At 37.9% G+C, this 25,259-nt stretch overlaps 2 protein-coding genes across 2 annotated transcripts; both read left to right on the plus strand.

Annotated features, from left to right (window-relative positions):
- The first annotated feature begins 1,587 nt into the window (after positions 1-1,587).
- Positions 1,588-7,438, plus strand: LOC137949859 (protein SUPPRESSOR OF GENE SILENCING 3 homolog). The gene is made up of 7 exons (XM_068796071.1): positions 1,588-1,730; positions 2,978-4,068; positions 5,232-5,526; positions 6,448-6,680; positions 6,794-6,942; positions 7,039-7,301; positions 7,384-7,438. The coding sequence occupies exons 2-6, from the start codon at positions 2,989-2,991 to the stop codon at positions 7,268-7,270; spliced, it is 1,989 nt and encodes a 662-aa protein (XP_068652172.1). The 5' UTR covers positions 1,588-1,730; positions 2,978-2,988; the 3' UTR covers positions 7,271-7,301; positions 7,384-7,438.
- A 15,606-nt stretch (positions 7,439-23,044) lies between these two features.
- Positions 23,045-23,523, plus strand: LOC137949425 (protein SUPPRESSOR OF GENE SILENCING 3 homolog). The gene is made up of 2 exons (XM_068795483.1): positions 23,045-23,254; positions 23,365-23,523. Exons 1-2 carry the CDS (start codon positions 23,045-23,047, stop codon positions 23,521-23,523), a joined length of 369 nt encoding a protein of 122 aa, XP_068651584.1.
- The last annotated feature ends 1,736 nt before the right edge of the window (positions 23,524-25,259 follow it).

Below are 25,259 nucleotides of genomic sequence, written 5' to 3' on the forward strand. Positions count from 1 at the left end.
CTAACGCTTTTGGGCAAGTGAGAGTGTAATCACTTACAGTTTCACTTATCCTCCGGGCTCTCAAAAAGGTTTATTTGGAACCCCATGGAAAATAAAAGAAAAGAAAAGATAATTTAACTATTATTATTCCAAAAAAATAGTTAGTGAAAAGGAGAATTTGATCAGTATCTCATTTTTACTAACTATTTCTGGGAATAATAATGGTCAAATTCTCATTTTTCTTTTCTTTTCTAAGGGTTCCAAATAGACCCTAAAGGAATTCTTAGAACAATTAAACAATTGAAGATTAATAGAAGACCAACATAGCTACAATACCTTTAAATGAAATTTTTTGTAAGACCTACTCTTTGGAACTTATGTAATACTCTACCATAGTAATTCTTGCTATGTGAGACTTACTGCTATGAGAATCATGTAAGACTCTCTCGTACTAGTTCTTCAACAAAGGTAAGAAAAATCAAGAGAAAAAAATTTTGGTTAACAAGAAAATTTGTGTGTGATATTTTTTTTACACTTTTCTATTAGTACAAGCGCAGGCAGTTTTTAATATTTAAGAGACCTACACAAAATGATATTTCCCCCTTAAAATTTGACTGTTTAGTACATAAGATGAGATGATGAGATAGTTGAGCTTTAGTTTGAGAATCTCTCTTGCTTCTCATTTGTGAGAAATCTGTGGTTCTCCCTGCCTTAACGCATCTCACGCAATTCCTTTTTGGTCTCCTTATTGAAAAGCTTTCACTACAAAAGTCGAAATTAAATCAATTTTGAAGTCCGCATTCTCGCCGTCCGACGGTCGCCACTATATTTTACAGGCTTACTGCAGCGGTAAAATAAACAACTTGCGACGCACGTCATGTCCCATACGATTGCGACTACCCTTTCCTCTTGCCCTTTATTCTGTCTCCCGGTTCCAACGTACTCTGTGAGTGTTTAGTACACGAGATGAGATGAGATGAGATGCGATTGAGCTTTAGTTTGAGACTCTCTCTTGCTTCTCATTTGTGAGAAGTCTGTGGTTCTTCCTGCCTTAAGCATCTCACGCAAATTCCTTTTTGGTCTCAAGCTTTCACCACAAAAGTCGAAATTAAATCAATTTTGAAGTCCGCATTCTCGCCGTCCGGCGGTCGCCACCATATTTTACAGGCTTACGGCAGCGGTAAAATAAAAAACTTGCGACGCACGTCATGTCCCATGCGATTGCGACTACCCTTTCCTCTTGCCCTTTATTCTGTCTCCCGGTTCCAACGTAATATTTGAGTGTTTAGTACATGAGATGAGATGAGATGCGATTGAGCTTTAGTTTGAGACTCTATCTTGCTTCTCATTTGTGAGAAGTCTGTGGTTCTTCCTTACGCATCTCACGCAATTCCTTTTTGGTCTCCTTAATGAAATGTTTTCACTACAAAGTCGAAATTAAATCTATTTTGAAGTCCGCATTCTCGCCGTCCGGCGATCGCCACTATATTTTACAGGCTTACTGCGGCGGTAAAATGAAAAACTTGCGACGCACGTCATGTCCCATGCGATTGCGACTCCCCTTTTCTCTTTCCCTTATATTCTGTCGCCCGGTTCCAACGTACTGGAAGAATCCGCTCCCGGCTGAGGTTGCTGCAGCTGTTTTACTCCTTTCCGGCTACGGAACTTGTTCCGATTCTGTTGATCTGAACGACGAAGATTTTGTGGACTTCGGGCGGCTGATGCGGGTGGAGTTTTTCGCAGCATCGGTGGTAACTCTTGTTTCCAGCGTACTTTAGTTCGCCTTATGTGATGATTTTCTTACTTGTGATTCATTGATCAATGATCCTCACATTTTGTTTGATGATTGTTCCTTGATTTTTTGTTTATTTGTTTGACGATTTCGTACCGATTTCAGGTTTTAGTTGCTCTTTTCTCGCTCCTAGTGTGTTATGTAGCCGTGTTATTTTCTCGTTCTTTGCACTTTGTTTGCATTTGGATTTCTTTCCGGAGTTGCATTTAACCTTTCGCCCTAAAACTTTCCGTGATTTTACTTTTTCCTTACAGTGGCTTTCTTCAGTGTCTCTGGACGTCTCAAGGCAGCTTTATTTGTTGTGTCCTTCTGTTTTTTTATGACTGTGATCTTTTCGCTGCTTCTATTTACTTCCAAGCCAACTCTCTCGGTTTATATTTTAACCTCGTGATTATCGTACTCTGCCATCTGTATTTCTGATGCCAGAAGCTCCTTCATTTATCATTCTGTGTTTATATCTCGATCAGAATGCTGTAGCCACTTTATTCTCTCAACATCTACGACTCTACTAGCGTCTGAAAGCTGAAACCTTCTTTACTTCGTACTCTTTTAGTATTTTGTGAAATGTTTCCTTTAATAAAGTTCTAAATCTCTTCCTGCCTCTCGTTGTGTATCTTCGTGTTTATATGAATTCTGGTTTTTATGAAGGATCTTTCTATTCTCATCTAATATAAGGAAGATCGCTCTCTCTCTCTCTAACTCACACAGACACACACACACGACGCGTAGCTTTGCGTGCTGTCTAGTCTGGTTCTTTCTCTCTTTTCCGATGTGTTGATAAACTGGAATTTCTTGAATTAATTTCGCTTCAAACTTTTCTCGGGCTGCTAGATATGTGAGTGTGGTGCTTTTTATCGTGTCAATGACCTGCATTTCTATCTGTTAATTTTTTTAGATCTATCTATATTTTAAGATGTTAAGAACTTCTCCTTTTTTTTTTTTTTTTTTTTTTGTATCTTGATGCTGTAAAGTTGTTTCTTACTCCATAGATTTTGAGCTTCACTAAGGACTGGTTTTGGCTTACTTTCAATTTGAGGCTATCTGTTTTGTATATATAATTGATCAAGTTGAAGTTTCTCACATGGATTTGGAGTGTGAAATGCATTTTAATTTTCAGTGATTGCTTCAATATGTATGATGGTCTTCCTTTTTGCACTCATGGATACCACACTTTTATATTTTATATTCCATGAAACCGTGATGTAGGAATCCAACAGATGAATTCGAAACAAGGAAGTGGCAAGGCATCTTTGGCTGCTGGTGCCAGTCCCAAACAGACTCTGTCAGGAGAGTCTGGTTCTGGAAACATGAATGCTCAAGTTAACCAAGTTAATCCTGTCCTGGTATATCCGATGGTGGGCTCTGAAGATGATGGTGGGTGGGAAGTTGCAAAGAAATCAAAAAACCGAAACATAAACGCTGCAGCTAAGTCACGAGGAGCCTCTAGTTCTCCCCCCAAGACAGGGAACCATCAAGAAACGCAACCGAAACCAAGTGCTGCTAATAATACCTGGAAAGTCGAGGCTTCTGGAAACATTTGGCAGAAAGAAGCACAAGAACCAAGAACACCAGCTGGGAGGGGAAATGGAAATGTCAAATCAGCACCATCCACTGGTAAAAACTGTGAAGCTGCATACATGGCACCACCAAATGCTATAGCTCCTCCTCTTCAGAATGGATGGCAATGGGCAGCCAGGGCTTCAAATCAGGACCAATATAAGGCTCCTGTGGATGCAAAAAACAATAATGATGTTAAGTCTGGTTCTTTTCCTCAGGATTCAGCAGGAGGCAACTATTTGCCTAATACTAATCAACACCCACTAGATTCTGAATCTGATGATGATGAACTTGTGGAGGACAGTGACGATGACATCCTTAGTGATGATTATGATTCTGATGCTAGTCAAAAGAGTCATGAGACCCGTAAGAAGAGCAAGTGGTTCATAACCTTCTTTGAGGCCCTTGATAATTTGGCTGTTGAAGAGTTGTCTGATTCACAAAGGAAATGGCACTGTCCTGCATGCCATGATGGTCCCGGTGCTATTGAGTGGTACAAAGGTCTTCAGCCTCTGATGACGCATGCCAAGACAAAAGGATCACAGAGAGTGAGACTGCATCGTGAGCTTGCGGAATTACTGGAACAGGAGTTGCGCCTTAGAGATACCTCAGTAGTACCACCTAATGAAGCATTTGGTAAGTGGAGGGGTTTGCGTTCCTCCACTACTGATCAGGTGATAGTTTGGCCTCCGATGGTCATTATCAGGAATACTTTACTGGAGAAAGATGAGAATGAAAAGGTACTTCTATTGGCCCTCTTTCTCAGTTGATTTGCTAGAGAAATATTGTTACACTATTTTAATGTAGATTCGTTGTGGAGGAAATCATAAGGCTTTTACATCTATTTTATATTGTACCAAGATATTGAATATGCATCGAGACTTTCAAGATGCCTTGAGAGTCTGTCCTTAGTCATAACTATTTTTTTTTTTTTTGGAAATAACAGTGTTAACTACTAATTGACCTCCAAAACCAAACATTGAAAATGCCTCACTGAAATTCATCAAGTTCACCTTTGAATGCAACAACCCCTTCACACAGAACCTTGCTATATGAAAGATGATTCCATGACCTCTAGTGGTAACATTAGTGTGAATAATCTGACATAAGTTGAAGTTTAAGTCAAATCTTCCGGCTACTAGTTGAAACAAGACTTCCATATTGTCATTTTTTTATGAACCTAAACCTAATATAATATGATATCGGAGTAGGACGTTTATCTTGTTGGGCATACTTCGTGTCTTATTTAGTGTTTCTGCTGTTTAGGTTGTACATGTCTCAGGCTTGTTATCCCTTATTTTAGGCTTAAGATGTGGGGGTGAGTCTAGTGGGAATAGATCCTTTATACCAGTGAAGTTAAAGAAATTCCTGTGGTTGTTACTTGAGAGAAGGCTTCCTAACTTTGGTCAGTTCTTTTAGGATAGACTTAAACCCATTACGTCTCAATTAGAATTTGTGCTCTTGTTACTTAATTATGTGAAGTTGTCTTGGCTTATGGTGAACTGCTGGCTTTTGTTTGTTCTTTAATATTGATGAGACATACTCACATACTACATCCTTCCTCCCCAGTGAGACTTTGTCAACTTTTGATGGAGTAATGGCATTGCAAGTTTTGATTGATTGTAGAAGCACACGGGAATAGAAAGGAAGATTTATATAACATCTGTTTCTTTCTCTTGTCATGTTCGGAATATTAATTTCTTTAAATGCAGGACTTATATTGTAGTGATATTGTTATATTGCGTTGTAAAAAAAATGTTATATTGCTATCTTATTATCCTTTTAATGCTAAGCTTTGATTAATGATCATGGGCTTGATTGGCAGTGATGCCCTTGTATGCACGCCTTTCTGGTTGTATATATTTTCTTTTGGTAGTACCCAGTAACCGTTAAAAAATTGCAGTGGATTGGCATGGGAAATTCAGAGCTGCTGGACTATTTTGGCGAATATCCGGCAGTTAGGGCTCGACATTCCTATGGTCCTCAGGGCCACCGTGGGATTAGTGCTCTGTTATTTGAGGCTTCAGCAGTTGGTTATCATGAGGCTGAACGTCTACACAAGCAATTTCATGAGCAAGGGACCGATCGGGATGCATGGGAAAATAGACGTGTGCTCTTTAATCCTGGTGGAAAGCGCCAGTTATATGGTTACATGGCACGCAAAGAAGATTTGGATAATTTCAATCAGCACTCACAAGGTATGTTTTGCTTATTCCAAAGGGAACTGTTTGACAATTAATGATGGATGTCTGGTCAGTCACTTGCACAAGCCCTGTACACCAGATGAACATGAATGATGAGAGACATAGCATTCAATTCTCTATTACAGGTTGCAGGTTGCCTGTATTTGAACATCTGTTGTTGTTTGTTGTTTGGGGCTTTTTTTTTTTTTTTTTTTTTTGCCTCAAACTTGGAAGGCCAAAACAATATTTTATAAATACTGTTGAGACATTAATCCTGCTAGTCTTTTGAGTTTTGAACGAAGGTGCTAAAACTCCAAGATCATTTAAGTAGCCAATTAAGTGTGGTTGCCTCAAATTTATCTGCAGTGTATGGACCATTAGTCAGATTGTTAGATCTTTTACATTTAATTTGTAAACTATGGAAAATTGGCATTAGGATTGATATAGACAGCTTACTGATGTGTATGCCAGATGCTTCCTTGCACTTCTTCGTGGATTGTAATGTGGATAATTCCTCAATTTTATATACTGCAAGTGTCATGAGCTTGGAACTTTCACATTTAATATACAAATTTGTGCAAAATTGTTGCAAAGGTTGCCATAGATCATAGAAAGGGAATAAATACAGTTTTTTTTTTTTTTACATTTTTTAGGAGACCTGGATGATGGTTGCACTTATTTTTAGGAATGGCTAGTGACTACTACTATTTCTTGTTGATTAGCTGTTTTTAGATTCTGTGACTGAGAAATCGTTGGGTCATGTTTAGTATTTGTTAAAGGCATAGAAGAATCTTACAGCTAATGTTGTTCTGGTATTTAGATTATTGTCTTTAGTATTTTTTTTTGTTGTTATTGTTGTTGTTGTCTAGTAATCATGTTCAAAATTCATCCAGGTTTAGTTAAGTGGATTAATTTCTTTTTTTGCCTGAGTAACAGGAAAGTCCAGACTGAAATTTGAGATGGTATCATACCAAGAAAAGGTTGTGGGTGGAATGAAGCAGATGAGTGAAGAAAACGAACAATTGATCTGGCTGAAGAACAAAGATGCTGAACGGAAGGCTCTCAAAGAAACAGTGGGGCTTATGAGCAATCAGCTTCGTATCGCAAAAGAAGAGAATCACATACTGAGACTCCGGACAAAGAAACAATATGAAGAGAGCAAGGAGGAAGTAATAACTTTTCTACCTCTTTATTTTGCTTTAATATTTTCTTATAACAATTTTTCTTATAACTGTATGTAGCTCCTCACTTTGGTTTCCAATATCAAATGAATAACTTTTAGATGGATAACATGGAGAAATTCTTTAATGAGAAAATTGCTGATATGCTTGATGCTCGAGAAGCAAAAGAGCAAGCCTTTGATCAAGCCCTGCAAGAGGACCGTGCTGCAGAGTTGAGCAATGTTCGTTCTGGAAGATCTGAAGATCATCGGTAACAAAAATCAATCCTACATGAAAAGTTAATGGGTAAATAACGGAAAAAGTTGTTCTCACTTGTATGGTGGTTCCTGGTCTCTCAACCTTGCAGGCAGGAAGAAATTGAGAAGTTTATCAACTATCAAGAAAAATGTGTGGATGAGTTTGAGGTAGAGAGAGAGAAGATTGAGAAAAGCTATAAAGCGAAGAGGACCGAAATGAAGAGGAGGCACTATGAAGAAGAGATGGAGTTGGAGAAAGGATTTGATGATGATCTGAATAACCTGATCGAGATGTTCACCGAGTCCGCTCCTCGCCCTTCTGTACCTTCTGGCTCTTCTTGAGACAGAAGACAGTGAACTGCTACTCAAAAAGGTTTACTTACAACGAGAACATCCAAGCTATTTTAGTTAACCCACAGTGCTGTTCTTAATTTTGTGTTTTCTTTGTGATACAGTCGTTACTGAAATGAAACCAGAAGTAACACACTACTGATGACATTTGAGACGGACTATTTTACTGTTCCAGTTGGCAGAAATGAATATGAACGATAGAAAGTAAAGTTATTTTACCAGTTTTAATTAGTGTATCGAGGGTGTCTCAACATCTAATGTAGCGATAGAAGGTTTATGTGATGATGGTTTGTATGTAGTGATTTTCTCCATAAGAAGCCGACAGCCATTTCTGATGATATAATCTTGATGTTAAACTTCAACGTTGACGAATTAGCATTTTATGCGCTTTTAAGGGAAAATAACTCTGTTGTCAGGACATGTAGCTATTTAAGCGGAGAGAGAGAGTTGAGACACAGAGAGGGCAGAGAGCAAGATGCAATAGAGAGAGGACAAAAGAGGGTGTTGGAAGACAGGGTCCAAGCCCACACAACCCTGGAAAGCTTATATACATTGACGGCAGATAAATAGTTATTTCATAGAGATGGTATTAATATAATTATTTTAAAGTTCCAAGGTTAAAACTTTAAAACCTAAATCTTAAGTTTAAGGGTATTATTGTAATATAATAATTTTATAAATCTATAAATAAAACTTAAGGGAGAGGGTAAAGAATAATTAATTCCATAACTTTCTTCCTCCAGTTTGTCCCAATGGGTTTCTTTCCTATTTTTTCTTCGTAGAGTCTTGAAAATCAACATAATATCAGAGTTTTGATTTTCAGGATTCCGCCTATGGTTTTTCAGGTTTATTCTCCATCATGTTTCATTCTCTTCCGTTTTGTTTAGTTTAAGTTTAATATCTTGTTTTGTTTAGTTTAGGTTTAATATCTTGTAGCTATGGTTCCAAATATTTAGTTTGTCTCTTACCGTTGTCTTTTGCTATTCTGTCCCTGAGTGAAACCATTTTTTCTTTATTCACGTCTGATACCCGAACATCCTTTAGTAAGAATTCTTCAGCTTCTTCAAAGCATACATTTGAGCTTTGTGGACATATACTGTCGTTGGTTTCTGGCAAGTACATGGAAGCCGCGGAGAGACTCTTGGAATTTTTTTTTCTCTTCTCTGAGCATATATTTTTTCTTCACTCAAGCACACGGCACGTTCACAACCGAGTACTCAAAGATAAAAAAAAAGGTCTCTATGATGGCGAGGTCGGGACCGCGGTCAGAGAGGCACGATCGACCACCACGGTCAGCTTGAGAGACGCCGCCGCCAACTGAACTGGATTGGCCGGCGCATTGGTGACATTAAAAAGAAGCCCAAGAAAAAGAACACACTAAACCAGGTAGAACAAAGGGATGCCGAGTCGAAGACGGAGACTCCTTTGCTCTCTCTGAGAATTATTCATAAAAGAACAAAGATTTACATGATGACACGTTACGATTACATGAAAAACAGAAATGATTACAAAATTTTATCTATACAATTCAAACACAGATAATAACAAGATGACTAGACTACGAGCTGTTGTAACAACTTGCTCTAATTAATCTGACTTATCCTGTTCATCACATGTTTGAATTTGAATGACATTGTTATCCTTAACATGCCCCTTCAAGCTGATAGAGAGTGGACGAACTGAAAACTTGTCTCGAAGGGGAAGGGAATTGAAACGTGAAGAGGTAAGACCCTTGGTGAATATGTCAGCCAGTTGAACATAGGTGGACAAATATCAAAGAATTAAATCTTTTTGAGGAACCTTCTCAAATGGTAATCAACTTTAATATGTTTGGTTCTGGCATGAAATACTGGGTTAGTAGCAAGTGATAAAGTTCTGATGTTATCACACCAAAGAGTGGGAGGAGCATGGAGTGACACTTGTAAATCAGCAAGGAGCATTCGAAGCCAAGATAATTCTGCAGTGGCAAAGGCCAGGGCTCCGTATTCGGACTCTGTATTTCTGTTGCCTGAAGCTCCTTCATTTATCATTCTGCGTTTATATCTCGATCAGAATGCTGTAGCCACTTTATTCTCTCAACATCTACGACTCTACTAGCGTCTGAAAGCTGAAACCTTCTTTATTTCGTACTCTTTAAGCCACTTTACTAAGGACTGGTTTTGGGCTTACTTTCTATTTGAGGCTCGGGTTGACCATATTGTAAAATGTTCAGTTGGTATCTGTTTTGTATATATAATTGATCAAGTTGCAGTTTCTCACATGGAGTTGGAGTGTGAAATGCATTTTAATTTTCAGTGATTTCTTCTATATGTATGATGGTCTTCCTTTTTGCCCTCATGGATACCACACTTTTATATTTTGTATTCCATGAAACCATGATGCAGGAATCCAACAGATGAATTCGAAACAAGGAAGTGGCAAGGCATCTTTGGCTGCTGGTGCCAGTCCCAAGAAGACTCTGTCAGGAGAGTCTGGTTCTGGAAACATGAATGCTCAAGTTAACCAAGTTAATCCTGTCCTGGTCTATCCGATGGTGGGCTCTGAAGATGATTGTGGGTGGGAAGTTGCAAAGAAATCTAAAAACCGAAACATAAACGTTGCAGCTAAGTCACGAGGAGCCTCTAGTTCTCCCCCCAAGACAGGGAACCATCAAGAAACGCAACCGAAACCAAGTGCTGCTAATATTACCCGGAAAGTCGAGGCTTCTGGAAACATTTGGCAGAACGAAGCACAAGAACCAAGAAGACCAGCTGGGATGGGAAATGGAAATGTCCCCATCTTCTTCCTCTCATTTTCTCTTCTCTCTGTCGTAGAGCCTCTGTTGCAGACTCTCTTGGCCTACCGACTTCTCTTCTCTCTCAACCTCCCTCTCCTCTCCCTATCGACCTCCGTCACAGAGCACGGGAGGCCGACTCTCTGTCGCAAAGCCTTTCGGCCTCCCAACTTCTCTTTTCTCTCGGCCTCTCTCTTTTCTCCCTCTCGGCGTACCGTTGAGGCGTTGCCTCCGTCGCCGTTGCCCACTGGCCGGCCGCAGAGGAAGACGAAGACGATGTTTAATTTTTCCGAAGTTAGGAAAAATTAAACCATCGTCATAATTGGTTTAATTATCCAATTAATTAAACCATTAGTTTTTCATTTTTTGTTAATATATTATTAATTAATAATATGTAAAATATATACTATGTTATTGATAAATTAATATATTTATTTATTTATTATGTATTTTTTATTTTGTATTAAAATAGTGAGTTTTAATGTTAAACTATATCTTATGTTATTACAAAATAATTTATTTATTTATTATATTCACTTATGTTATTTTTAAATTATTTATTTATTTTAAATAATTTATTCTAGTCACACTTAATTAGTATATTAATTTATAATAAATTGTAATCATTAATTGGTTTAATTATCCAATTTATATAATTAATTAAACCATTAGGTTTATTTATTATATTCTCTTATGTTATTTTTTAATTTTTTATTAAATTTTTATAATTTATTCTAGTCACACGTAATTATTGTTTTAATTTATAATAAATTATAATCATTAAGTAATATAATATAGTTTTTCATTAATTAGGATATTAATATATTCTAATACTACACGCTAAATCACTTATAAATGTAGTAACCACGTTTATTTTGGTTAATTATATGTTTAGGTATATGTTCTATTTTAAGTATATTATAAAAGATTACTCATTTTCTTCTTTATATCATATTTTTCATTTGGAGGCACTAACACTAGAATCTGTTTTTCAGCCACTTGAACTCGTCTACACTAACACCCAAACATGAGTTGAAGTTGAATCAATTCATTTCACTTCAATTAGTTCATTGTGGACTAACCCCCCCTTAGTTGATTTGCTAGAGAAATATTGTTACACTTTTTTAATGTAGATTCGTTGTGGAGGAAATCACAAGGCCTTTACATCTATTTTATATTGTAGCAAGATATTGAACATGCATCAAGACTTTCAAGAGACTTCATCTTTTGACATAATCGACAAAAAGGTGCCTTGAGAGTCTGTCCTTAGTGTTAACGATTTTTTTATTTTTTACTTTGAAATAGTAGTGTTAACTATTTATTGACCTCCAAAACCAAACATTGAAAATGCCTGACTTAAATTCAACAAGTTCACCTTTGAATGCAGCAACCCCTCCACACAGAACCTTGTTATATGAAAGATGATTCATGACCTCTAGTGGTAACATTAGTGTGAATAATCTGACATAAGTTGAAGTTTAAGTCAAATCTTTCAGCTACTAGTTGAAAAAAGACTTCCATATTATCATTTTTGGATGAACCTAAACCTAATATAACATGATATCGGAGTAGGATGTTTATCTTGTTAGGCATACTTCGTGTCTCATTTAGTGTTTCTGTTGTTTAGGTTGTACATGGCTCAGGCTTGTTATCCCTTGTTTTAGGCTTAAGATGTGAGGGTGAGTCTAGTGGGAATAGATCCTTTACACCAGTGAAGTCAAAGAAATTCCTGTGGTTGTTACTTGAGAGACGGCTTCCTAACTTCGGTCAGTTCTTTTAGGATAGACTTAAACCCATTATGTATCTATTAGAATTTGTGCTCTTGTTACTTAATTATGTGAAGTTGTCTTGGCTTATGGTGAACTACTGGCTTTTGTTTTTTCTTTAATATTGATGAGACATACTCACATACTACATCCTTCTGCCCCAGTGAGACTTTGTCACCTTTTGATGGAATAATGGCATTGCAAGTTTTGATTGATTGTAGAAGCACAGGGGAATAGAAAGGAATATTTATATAACATTTGTTTGTTTCTCTTGTCATGTTCAAAATATTAATTCCATTAAAAGCTGGACTTATATTGTAGTGATATTGGGGTTGATATATATATTTGAGTAAAATTTGTATATTTCAATAAAGAGAAGGGAAAGAGTACAATACCTTGCTAATAATTTCCTTCCTCCACAACAAGATGTTGGAGGGAAAAACCTAATATAGCCTGAATATCTGCTAGATGATTAGTGGATCTTAGAATGTATTTCCAATTGCATTACAATTGAGAAAATAAATTACATATATCATCAAACAGATCCCAATGCCACAAAGGAGGTTTAGAGGATTTTTCACACCAGTTGATAATGACTTTTGAATCTCCTTCAATGTAAAGATGACCCACTAGCCATTGCTTGAAAAGTTTTAAACCATTATACAACCCAGAAAGCTCAGCAGTAATTGAGTTAGATACTCTAATCGGCCCAACATAGGAAAAAGAAGATTTCCATTTTCGTCATGGATGACCCCTCCAAATTCAGTAGGCCCAGTACAGCCAAAAGTGCTTCCATCAAAATTTAATTTGAAATGTGCAATTGGAGGTGGGGATAGTGGGGGGAGGTGGGTAAGACATTTTAGCTACAAGTCGCCAATTTCCACAAAGGTTGGAGCCCTTTAAATTTTGAAATTCTTTCTGCATAGGTATCTACGAGGAAACTTGTCCCACAATTCTATTAATTAGAATGTTTCTCGGAAGAGATTTTCTGTTAAATTTTTGGTTATTTCTTTCTTTTCATAAATCCCAGATGATATGACCACCGCAACATGAGATAACTAATTTTCCGAGCTTAGGAAGATGTGTGCTAGTAATAGTGAGGATTGTGGATGAAAGATTTTGAGATGGGAAATATTGCAGACCAATTTTGTTAATTAGTTTGGTCCAAATAGTGTGGGCATAGTTGTAGTACAATAAAATATGGTCGGCAGTTTCAGGAGTGGTTTGGCAGAAGGGGTCCAGAACAGTAGTTCCTCAACGGATTTAATGAATCGGATGTGAGAATTTTGTTTCGGCATGCGCTCCAAATAAAAAACTTTACATGAGGAGGTGCAAGTAAGGTCCACGCAATGTATGCTGGATGGGTGGATTGAGGGGAGTAGAGAGAGAGAAAGAAGTTGTAAGCTGAAGCAGTAGAGAACATACCTTGTCGGCAGGGTGTCCAGATGAGGAAGTCAGGTACATTTCTGAATCATACTAATGATAGGCTAGTGATAAGGTCAGAAGCTTCTAGAGCTTCTGCATCCGCTCCTCGAAAATTTGAACTCCAAGGTCTTCTCAATGGGCTCTATGTTTTTTGAGACAAATATAGTGGTCCTCTCCACATTGAGGTGGACTTCGAAGGTGGTAATTGGTTGGTGCGAAAAATGCGTCCTCCCCCCGTGGTGGTATTGGGATTCTCTTCGAGAAATTCTTGAAATTGCTTCTCAATTTTCTTATATTTGGTGTCACATTCCGAGATCTGCTAACTCAGTCCCAGATGTGTTCGCCAAGTCACGAGCAACCTTTCAATCTCTTGTTGTTAGGGATTTGCTCCCAGTTTCTTTGTAATTCTTTTTGTTAATATATGCATCCTTTAAAAAAAATGCTCTCTGAAGATTTAAGTTCCACTCGCCAGAATTTGTCCTTTGGGTAGAAATGGTCACATCCTTGTTTCTTGCCAAAGAAAAGATTTGAATATGGCTGATATTAAAACTGCTTGGGCCCACCCACCAATTTGCCCAAAATTTTGTCTGACATCCTGTACCATAGTAGCATTTGACTACACTTTTAAATCCAGACAACATTTTTGCAATCTTTTTCCACATGGGAGATAACTTATTATATTTTCCACCCTCTGTCCACCTGCCAGAGATTTTGTTTGCTTTAGCAACAACAATGGCCCGCCATATCAAAGCAGGTTGCATATTAAAATTCGAGATCCATTTTAGTAATAATGCAGAATTAGTTGTTGCAGTATCAAGGATCCCAAGGCCACCCATTACAATTGGTTTACATATGTCAACCCATTTCACGAGGCTGTACTTTCTTTCTCCATTTGGCCCACCCTATAGAAATCTCCTTTTAAGTAATTCAATTCTATTTTGAACTGAGGCAGGACAACGGTACAAGGAGAGAAAATAAGAAGGAATACCGTGGAGGCAAGATTTGATAAGGACAAGTTTACCTGCTTTGGACAAAAATCTTCCTCTCCAGGAAGCTAGTCGGCCTTCAAGACGCTCAATGACGGGGTGCCAGACACTTTTAGAGGGTAGAACAGGTGACAGTGGAAGTCCCAAGTATGTACAGGGGGGATACAATTTACATCTCAAATAACTTGCCATAGAATTTAAAATTGAGGAGTCAATATTGAACCCAAGTATGGATGATTTTGACCAACTAACCTTTTTTCTAGAGGAAAGTTCAAATAAGTTTAACAGGGCTTTTATATGGGAGATTTGATTCATTGTACCTTCACCAAAGAGTATGGTATCATCTGCATACTGCAGAAGTGCAATATCTTGATTGGGGTCATCAAAGATAAGATTTAGCCAGCCTGAGGTTTTAGCAAACCAGACCATCGATGCGAGCTGCTCAACGATGAGAGTGAAGAGAAAGGGAGAAAGAGGGTCCCCTTGCCTAGTTCCTCTTATTGCATTGAAGAAACCACACGGTTTTCCGTTAATAAGGACATAATATGATGTAGTAGAAATGTAGCTTCTCATCCAAAATTTCCACCTAGTCCCAAAACCCATTCAGTCAAATAGGTAATCAATTAGTTTCCAATTTATGCGGTCAAAAGCTTTTTCAAAATCAAGTTTCAGGATGAATCTGGGCAGATTGGATTTTTTGAAGGAATCTAGGAGTTCGTGCGGCCATAGAAGAGTCTAGGATATTCCTACCATGAAAGAAAGCACTTTGACAAAGGTTTATGATTTTGGGGAGATGGGCCCTAAGACGGTTTGCCAGAAGTTGACCAATGATTTTATAGAAGCTAGTTGTGAGGCTTATTGGTATAAAATCTTGGGGGAGGGCAGAATTGGATTTCTTTGGGATTAAAGCAATGAAAGATGCACCCATGGCTTTGTGAGTGATGCCGACTTGGTGGAAATTTTGGACAAAAGCATATACTTCAGATTTGATTGTGTCCTAGAATTTGTGGTAAAACTCACCATTGAAACCATTAGGTCCAGGAGCTGTCTTTTGGAAGGCCAAGGGAAGCAAAATCAATTTCTTCTGTGTTGAAGGGCCTTTCCAAGTCGGCCGCATTAGAAGGAGAGATACGCAAGTAGTCGAGCTGGAACAACTTGGGCCGATTGTAACACTCCTCGGTGTATAGATCTGAAAGTATTTGACAAGAATATCAGATATAGAGGGACTATCCGTGATCACTTGGTCTCCATGACAGAGAGAAGTGATACGGTTAGCCCTCCTCCTGGCCGAGGTGATGGCATGGAAAAACTTTGTGTTTCCTTCCCCCTTGGCCAACCAACGAAATCTAGCATGTTGTTTCCAGTGAACAGATTTACTTCGAAGTAAAGTTGAATATTCCAAATTTAATTGATTTTTGAGAAGTAAATCGGGAGGAGAAATAGACCTTTGCTCTTCGAGTAGATAAAGCTCAGAAATGCGGCGGCGAATCAAGTTTTTCTAGGAAGCAGCTGCAACACGATGATTAATAGACCAAGTGCGGATCTTCGTCTTAAGAACTTTTATTTTGAGAGGGAGCGCCCAACCTAGATTAGGGTGATGCACTGGTTTTTGACACCAGACAACAAGATCAGAGTTGAAGGACTCATTCAGGGTCCAAGAATTTTTGAAACAAAAAGGAGAACACCCCTAGGCAGGAGGGCGAGTGCTGAGTTGAATAGGCCAGTGATTAGAGCCAACTTTGTTTAGGACTTGGCTAGAGGTGTTTGGAAATAATTGGAGCCACCCATTATTAGCAAAGAATCAATCAAACTTGGAAAGAATAGGACAGGATTGACCATTTGACCAAGTGATTTTTTTTCTAGAAAAAGGAATTTCTGATAGCTCGATGCTTCCAATGAGACCAGAGAAGGCTCTCATTGTGGAAATGGTCCTGATGGCGGGTGGGTTTTTTTCTGAGCATAAAAGGATGGCATGGAAATCCCTGGCCAGTAGCTAGGGCAAATCCCAAAGTTGGACAAGTTGAAGTATTTCCTCCCAAAAGGAGGCACGATCATTTTGTCGAGTTGGGCTGTAGACACCAGCCAACGCCCAGGATGTCCCCAAGGAATGCTTGTGAAAATGAATGCCAATGGAGTGGCATCTACAACTTTTGGGTCTTAGATGACAAGGATGCCACCAGAGTGCCCAATCGCATCAACCTTTGCCCACGCAGGGTCCAAATCATACCATAATTCGTGAGCAATAGAGTTGTCAAAAGTTTGCAGCTTAGTTTCTACAAATATTACAATTTTTGGCTTACATTCACAAAGGGCTGCTTTGATGATGGCGTGTTTGGACTGTGAGCCAATTCCTTTGATATTCCAAGAGAGAATAATCATTTAGAACGGGGTGGGGTGATATCCTTCTCCTAGCCGCGAAAAGCTTCGTGATAGTAGCTACAGAAAATCCACGCGAGATGCGTCATTTCTATGAATTCTTCAAGAGGGAAATTTTGCTCTTGTTCTTGCAGGAATTGGAGGAGATTGGTCTGAGCCTTAGTTTGATTAATCGGGTAAAAAATTGCGATATAATTGGGCACATTGGAGGTGGGAGATTTGGAGGATAGACAGTGGGGGTGCTTGTTTTCTAGGGGCTGGTTGCATTGGCTTTGCCATTTCTTTTTTTTCTGGAATATGTGAAGGCGAAGGGGGAAATGTGAGGCTTTTTTTCCGTAACGACTGTGGTGGGTTTGGGGGGAGAAGGGGTGGTGGGATATTGGGGTCGATATTGTTATATTGCTTTGTAAAAAACAAATGTTATATTGCTACCTTATTATCTTTTTACTGCTAAGCTTTGATTAATGATCATGGACTTGATTGGCAGTGATGCCCTTGTGTGCACGCCTTTCTGGTTGTATCTATTTTCTTTTGGTAGTACCCAGTAACTGTTAAAAAAATTGCAGTGGATTGGCATGGGAAATTCAGAGCTGCTGGACTATTTTGGCTTACATCAGGCAGTTAGGGCTCGGCATTCCTATGGTCCTCAGGGCCACCGTGGGATTAGTGTTCTGTTATTTGAGGCTTCAGCAGTTGGTTATTATGAGGCTGAACGTCTACACAAGCAATTTCAAGAGCAAGGGACCGATGGGGATGCATGGGAAAATAGACGTGTGCTCTTTTATCCTGGTGGAAAGCGCCAATTATATGGTTACATGGCACGGAAAGAAGATTTGGATAATTTCAATCAGCACTCATAAGGTATGTTTTGTTTATTCCAAAGGGAGCTGTTTGACAATTAATGATGGATGTCTGGTCAGTCACTTGCACAAGCCCTGTACACCAGATGAACATGAATGATGAGAGACATAGCATTCAATTCTCTATTACAGGTTGCCTGTATTTGAACATCTGTTGTTGTTTGTTGTTTAGCCCTGTACACCAAATGAACATCTGTTGTTGTTTGTTGTTTGTTGTTTCAGCATACAGATTTTTTTCCACCTTGATGTGTATCCCATTTGCTTCCTTGCACTCCTTCATGGATTGTAATGTGGATAATTCCTCAATTTTATATGTTGCAAGTGTCATGTAATATTAAATGTGGAACTTTCACATTTAATATACAAAATTGTGCAAAATTGTTGCAAAGGTTGCCGTTAGAGGTGGAATTGAACCGCCGAGCCCGAACCTGCCTATGTTTGAGCCGAATTTGATTTAAATATTTTGAAGTCGAGCTCGAACCGAGCCTAGCCTCGAGCCTAAAATTGTAATCGAGCTCGAACCCAATAATTTTAACCGAGTTGAGCTCAAGTTCGAGCTCCAACATGCATTTAAAACTTTTCAAAAAATACATGTCAGATAAATTGTATATAAAATTATTGTAACATAGAAGAAGATGTAGAACAACAGAAAAACACAATTAGGAATAGTTCAATACATATCACTCCGAATAACCAATGCACCATTGACATCACGCAGGAAGCTCTTACTCACCCAACACTCTTTATTCATTTAATTTTTTATTGGAAGTGAGAAGAGGAAAATGCTCCCTATTTTAAAATAATAAAAATATAATAATAAATTTTAACTTAAAGTTTTAATTAAAAAATTAAAAAGTGTCATTATTCCTCAACAATTTCTTTAATTCTCTCTCATTAACAGTTAGAACCAACTTTGGCTAGATTTTAATCATGAAGCCATAATCGATAAAAAAATATACACACATCGAACTATCTAAGTAGATAGAAATATTACGTCGTGTTGAAAAGATTAGAAAATGAAATTTCACCAAATGGGGAGAAATTTCATGTTAGAAGATGGGCCCAAGCCCACACGACCAAGGAAGGCCTACATATCCAAGTGTGTTGGAAGATAGGTCCACGCCCATAAGACCAAGGAAGACCCAGATATCCAAGAGTGTTGGAAGATGGGTCCATGCCCATAAGATATGGGACCCACCATGATCACGTGAGGTGGCATAAGAAGTCTTACACAATAATAAGTCTAACAGAGCCACAATTATTACGGAAGCTGGTCTCATAGAGGAGTTTCAGTTTAAATTTATTTTAGTCATGTTAGTCTTCTATTTATATTGGGTAATTTAATTATGCTAGAACTTATCTTTAAGTATTAGAGTTTGGGTGTAATTGAGACAAGGATAATTTAATTATAATTGGACTCTACTACCTTCCTCTATTATAAATAGAGGTTCATGTACTCTGATTACAAATATCTCTATGAAGTATTTTTTTTTTCCATAAATTCTACATGGTATCAAAACAGGTTCTGTGAGTTGACTTGGTCAACCCACAAAGGTAATGTGATCCTATTCTGATTTATTATCTCTAGCAGTTTAGATTCGTGTTTTTTTTAGTCCCTATACCTACTATTTGATTTATGCTTTCACCTCTATACTGAGCTTTTCATATTACATATTATATATTGACGGAAAGATATTCGAGTCTACTTTCCAAGGAAAAATGATTTTTTGCAATCGGAGTTATCTATAAAGAGAAATCAATATTTGAAATAGAAAAGGTCAGATTGTAAAAGAGGTTCGTGTAGTAGTAGAAATCTTCAAATTTTGAGCTATTTTATTCTATAAAGAACAAGACTTTATATGGAGAATTATATATAAAAAGAAATATTTTTAAGTCTATTTTCTTACCTATTCAACCGATTTTGGATCTGAGTTTTTTTTTGGAGATATGGATCTTGGAAGAGTCAATGATCATGTTGGAAAAGGGGATATAGTACTTAGTTCGGCAGATACTGAAATATTTCAGATTATATATCTTAATAGAAGTATATTTTATGAAGAGAATTTATACTTGGATGAAAGGTATTTAAGTCTAATTTCAAAAGGAGAAAATTTTATATCAATCTGATCTATATTTAAGGATATATTCGCATTGGAAGAGTCAAAGGTCATATTGGTGTCCTGTTGCATTGAAAAATACAAATTTAAACCAATTGTTTTGTGTCATTTTTTGAGTTGTTGTTATTTATCAACTATATTAGGAAAATATCTCACTCACCCCTTTTTCGGTTACTACATCTATATTATTTGGTTCAAGCTGGGAACACTGCCATTACCTCCCAATTTGAGGGGGAGAAGTAGAAGAAGAAGTACAAGAAGAGCAAAGAAACTTGAAGACTAAGAATCTTGACTCACAATAATAATTGTGGTAATTATTGGTGATACCTGATTTGGCTCGACTCGATTATATTTCTCTTGGTAGATTATTATTTTGAAGAATTCACAACATATTCCTTGGTCAACATATTATTGGGTGCACATACTTGCATCAGATTATTTCATAGGTCCTTTTACAAGGATTTTTATTATTTTGGTTTGTGTTATATGGGCCCAAACCCATTTTAGCTGCAGCTATTGTGTCTCTTTGGATGAGACATTATTATTGAAGAAGTGGTGGCCTCAACATTTTGTCTTCCTCTTTACCCATTACCCATTAGTTATTTGGCAGCCTTTCTCCTACCATCCTTTATTTGGCTCTCAAATACATCTTTGGGCCAACATTTTGAGTATTGCTTCTGTTGGAAGTTTAAGTCCTTCACGTACATGAGTCCATTGAGACTTTATATATATATATATATATATATATATATATATATTATTTTGGTTTGTGTTATATGGGCCCAAACCCATTTTAGCTGCAGCTATTGTGTCTCTTTGGATGAGACATTATTATTGAAGAAGTGGTGGCCTCAACATTTTGTCTTCCTCTTTACCCATTACCCATTAGTTATTTGGCAGCCTTTCTCCTACCATCCTTTATTTGGCTCTCAAATACATCTTTGGGCCAACATTTTGAGTATTGCTTCTGTTGGAAGTTTAAGTCCTTCACGTATATGAGTCCATTGAGACTTTATATATATATATATCCGTGGGTCTTTTATCGCCATCTTGTGAATGGCAGGCATTACCCACTTATCACGTCCTTTATTGTTGTTTTGTGAATGACAGACATTTATTACGTATTACATCTTTTATCGCCTTCTTGTGAATGGCAGACATTTATCACCCATTTCTACCTGTGAGAGTCGGTCCTCGGGTTAGGACACCATGATGGAGGACCTTATGACTACATATATGTTACCCCCTTTAATTGACATTTATTACTCCTACCACTTGAGATTCGTTGTCCTGTGGAAAGACACGATGATGGAGGAGTTTTTACTACACTTCTAAGCACTACGTATAGACCCACTACCTGTGAAAGATAAGAGTGCCACTACCTGAGAATGATAGGAGTGTGCCCTACGTCCAGCATGGGTTATAACTGGAGTCTGAAGAGATGTCATATGGCTTGGAGTGATTTTACTCTCACTTATCTTATGCCAGTTGGGCCTCATGGAAGAGAGCACCAGGTGAGGGGGAGTGTTGGAAGATCTGGAAGACTGCCATTTTATACTAGAATATCCTATACAACATTTGCAACAAGTTGGGAGTTCATGATGTTCTCTCACCTCCAATTTGAGGGGGAGTGTTGGAAGATGGGCCCAAGCCCACACGACCAAGGAAAGCCCATATATCTAAGTGTGTTGGAAGATGGATCCAAACCTATAAGATCAAAGAAGACCCACATATTCAAGAGTGTTGGAAGGTGGGTCAAAACCCATAAAAATATGGGACCCACCATGATCACGTGAGGTGGCATAAGAAGTCTAATAGAGCCACAATTATTATAGAAGCATGTCTCATAGAGGGGTTTTAGTTTAAAAGTGTTTTAGTCATTTTAGTCTTCTATTTATATTGGGTTATTTAATTATGCTAGAACTTATCTTTAAGTGTTAGAGTTTGGGTGTAATTGGGACAAAGGTAGTTTAATTGTAATTGGACTCTACTACCTTCCTCTATTATAAATAAAGGTTCATGTACTCTGATTATAAATAAGTCTATGAAGTATTTCTCTTTTCCATAAATTCAACACTTCACTATCTTTGCAGAATATTTAAGATGAAAGGAGGTAAGATAATCCTCCATCAAACCCATGAAATGAAAAGTGCACAGAAGCAGAGACATAACTTGGAGGTCCTATCAACGATTGTCTTCATTTCCTTTCCAATATAATTGTTTATCAGACCTAACAAAAAGAGAACGCGGTCCCAAAACTGATAAAAGTAAGCTCTATGGCTCTTAAATTTTCATTGTTCGCATTAGTAAGAAACCGCCATTGCTTTTCGTGGCAAAGTGCAATAAATGATCTTCCTCGTCTCCCTAAACTACCCCTCTTTCTTCCAAGTCTCTTCCATAAAAAAATCCCAATTCATCATCTTCAACCTCCCATTTCGGCTAGTGAACATTCCTAGTGATCACTTACGTCTTTCTCGTATGTTTATCAGTTTTTCGGTTGATGAGACCCTTTTATGTCTTTTTCTTAGACATGGACTTTGAAAGTTTCCATCCATTGAGAAGGTTATAAGAAGAAAGATAAGAAATTTTTACAGTGCGTTGAAGGTAAGGAAGGGATCCCGTTCCCTGTCATGGGTTGATAACTTCATTTGATTTTACTTGGGAGAAATTCCAACAGTTGGAACTGATTCTGTCCTTGTTAAATGCTCTGTTTCTGATTCTGGTGTTTAAACGATGACCATTGATTCATAGCAGGATAAAGTCATGGTCACCGATGGACGCCGACACTGTAATCAAGAAGCTTTTTAAATTAGGGAAGGTGGCAGAGCTTTGGCCTAATAAAAGAGAGAAGAAGGACAAAAAAAAAAAAATCCAAGTCCAAGTTGACCTCCAGCGGCGCTCTTGCTCCCGACTCCTAGAATCCCGTGCCCTCCTTAAGTTAACGAGCCGACTTGCGAGCTTTTGAACTGAACCACGGTTCAGTCGAGTTAGGCTCGTTAACTCAAATGAGCCTTACCTAGATCTCGACTTCGAGATCCAGGAAAATCGAATCAAATTGAGTCGGAACAGAGCTGAGTTCGAGCCGCTAGCGAACCTGCTCGGTTTGATGCCACCCCTGGTTGTTGTGGATCATAGAAAGGGAACAAATATTTTTTTTTAACATTTTGTAGCAACTTGGATGTTGATTGCACTTATTTTTAGGAATGGCTAGTGACTACTATTTCTTGTTGATTAGCTATTTTTAGATTCTGTGATTGAGAAATTGTTGGATCATGTTTAGTATTTGTTAGAGGCATAGAAGAATCTTACAGCTAATGTTGTTCTGGTATTTAGAATATTGTCTTTAGTATTTGTTGTTGTTGTTGTCTAATTATCATGTTCAAAAATTCATCCACGTTTCGTAAAGTGGATTCATTTCTTTTTTTTGTCCGAGTAACAGGAAAGTCCAGACTGAAATTTGAGATGGTATCTTACCAAGAAAAGGTTGTGGGTGGAATGAAGCAGATGAGTGAAGAAAACAAACAATTGATCTGGCTGAAGAAAAAAGATGTTGAACGAAAGGCTTTCAAAGAAACAGTGGGGCTAATGAGCAATCAACTTCGTATTGAAAAAGAAGAATATCACATACTGAGACTCCGAGCAAAGAAACAATACGAAGAGAACAAGGAGGAAGTAATAACATTTCTACTCTTATTTTGCTTTAATATTTTCTTATAACAATTTTTCTTTAACTGTATGTAGCTCCTCACTTTGTTTTCCAATATCAAATGAATAACTTTTAGATCGATAACATGGAGAAATTCTTTAATGAGAAAATTGCTGATATGCTTGATGCTCGTGAAGCAAAAGAGCAAGCCTTTGATCAAGCTCTGCAGGAGGACCGTGTTGCAGAGTTTAGCAATGTTGATTTTGGAAGCTCTGAAGATCGTAAAATTAGGTAACATAATCAATCCTATATGAAAAGTTAATGGGTAAATAACTGAAAAAGTTGTTCTCACTTGTATGGGGGTTCCTGGTCTCCCTACCTTGCTGGCAGGAAAAAATTGAGAAGTTCATCAACTATCAAGAAAAATGTGTGGATGAGTTTGAGGTGGAGAGAGAGAATCTTGAGAAAAGCTTTCAAGCGAAGAGGACTGAAATGAAGAGGAGGCACTATGAAGAAGAGATGGATATTAGAAAATCAGACGAACAGAGAGTCGTTGAGCTCTGTCATCTGGGAGGCACAACCGAGAAGACAAAACCACTATAAAACTTTATTTTCTGATTTCTTACTGTTTACAAGTTACAACGAAAGCTTTATACAATAGAGGGGTAAAACAGTAAATTTAAAAACATTACATAATAATGAAATATGGAAAAATTAAATTACATTCTAATACCCCCTCAAGGTGGCTTGTAAATGTCCTTGACAACCATCTTGGACAACAAAGAAAAAAGTTGGGTAGAAGGAAGATGTTTAGTGAACATGTCGGCTAACTGGTACTGAGAACGAATGGGAAGGAACTTGAGGACATCCAAAGTAACCCGTTCACGAAAAAAATGACAATCTATCTCAATATGTTTTGTACGCTCATGAAATGTGGGGTTAGAAGCAATATGTATCGCAACTTGATTGTCGCAGTTTAACAGCGCAGGAGAGTCAACCTTGACTTGTAAATCTTGAAGAAGTTGTTGTAACCAAATAAGTTCACTGGCAGTAGAAGAAAGAGCTCTATATTCACCCACAACAGAGGAGCGAGAGATGGTGGTTTAGTTTTTGGCCTTCCAAGAAACTAAATAATCACCAATAAATATGCAAAAATCGGTAGTAGATTGACGAGAATCAAGACATGATCCCCAATCAGCATAAAAAAAAGCCTTTAAATGAATTGGAGCACAAGCATTAGAGCAAGCTCGTATCTTCAAGGAAGAAGTAGTGGAAAACAACAACCCTTGACCATGACTGTTCTTGAGATAACGAAGTAGGTGATGCACTGCCTTAAGATGAGGAAGACGGGGTTGGGCCACAAATTGAGTGAGCTTGTGAATAGCAAAAGTAATATCGGGGCGAGATCAAGTGAGGTAAAGAAGTTTCCCAACAAGCCGCCTGTAGTGAGTTATATCAGGAAGGAGGTCACCTTTAGTGGCATTTAAACGAAGCTTGGGATCCAATGGAACAAAAGTTGGTTTACAAGCCAAGTAACCTGTGTCTTCAAGTAATTGTCTGGTGTAATGGCATTGGGAAAGCACTATGCCTTGCTTGGAATGAGAAATCTCAAGACCAAGGAAGTGCTTGAGACAACCAAGATCCTTGAGCTTAAACTATGTAGAAAGTGTTTGAGCTTAGTAATAGCGTGAGAGGAAGGACCAGTAAGGATGATATCATCCACATAAACCAATAGTGCGACAAAGGAGGAGCCATGACCTTTTGTGAAAAGAGAGTAATCGGATTTCAATTGAAGAAAACCAAAAGTGATTAAAACCTGAGAAAATTTGGAATACCATTGTCGCGAAGCCCGTTTGAGACCATAAAGGGACTTGTGAAGCTTGCAAACTAGTTTGTTGTGAGAGGAAGAGGACTCCCCTTGTCGAAGGTAGCCAAGAGGGAGATCCATATAGATTTCTTCAAAAAGATCACCAATTAAAAAGGTGTTGTTGACATCAAGCTGAGCTAGATGCCAACTATGGGAGGCAGCAA

This window comes from Aristolochia californica, unplaced genomic scaffold (genome assembly GCF_029961685.1).
Source record: "Aristolochia californica isolate CCGP_79_NKW_82.1479 unplaced genomic scaffold, dmAriCali1.0.hap1 SCAF_14, whole genome shotgun sequence".
Lineage (NCBI taxonomy): Eukaryota > Viridiplantae > Streptophyta > Magnoliopsida > Piperales > Aristolochiaceae > Aristolochia > Aristolochia californica.

Coding starts and splice junctions, on each gene's coding strand:
- LOC137949859 (XM_068796071.1), top strand. CDS start 2,989: ATGAATTCGAAACAAGGAAGTGGCAAGGCATCTTTGGCTGCTGGTGCC. Junction 4,069..5,231: donor AGAAAGATGAGAATGAAAAG/GTACTTCTATTG, acceptor AAAAAATTGCAG/TGGATTGGCATGGGAAATTC. Junction 6,681..6,793: donor ATGAAGAGAGCAAGGAGGAA/GTAATAACTTTT, acceptor AATAACTTTTAG/ATGGATAACATGGAGAAATT.
- LOC137949425 (XM_068795483.1), top strand. CDS start 23,045: ATGGTATCTTACCAAGAAAAGGTTGTGGGTGGAATGAAGCAGATGAGT. Junction 23,255..23,364: donor ACGAAGAGAACAAGGAGGAA/GTAATAACATTT, acceptor AATAACTTTTAG/ATCGATAACATGGAGAAATT.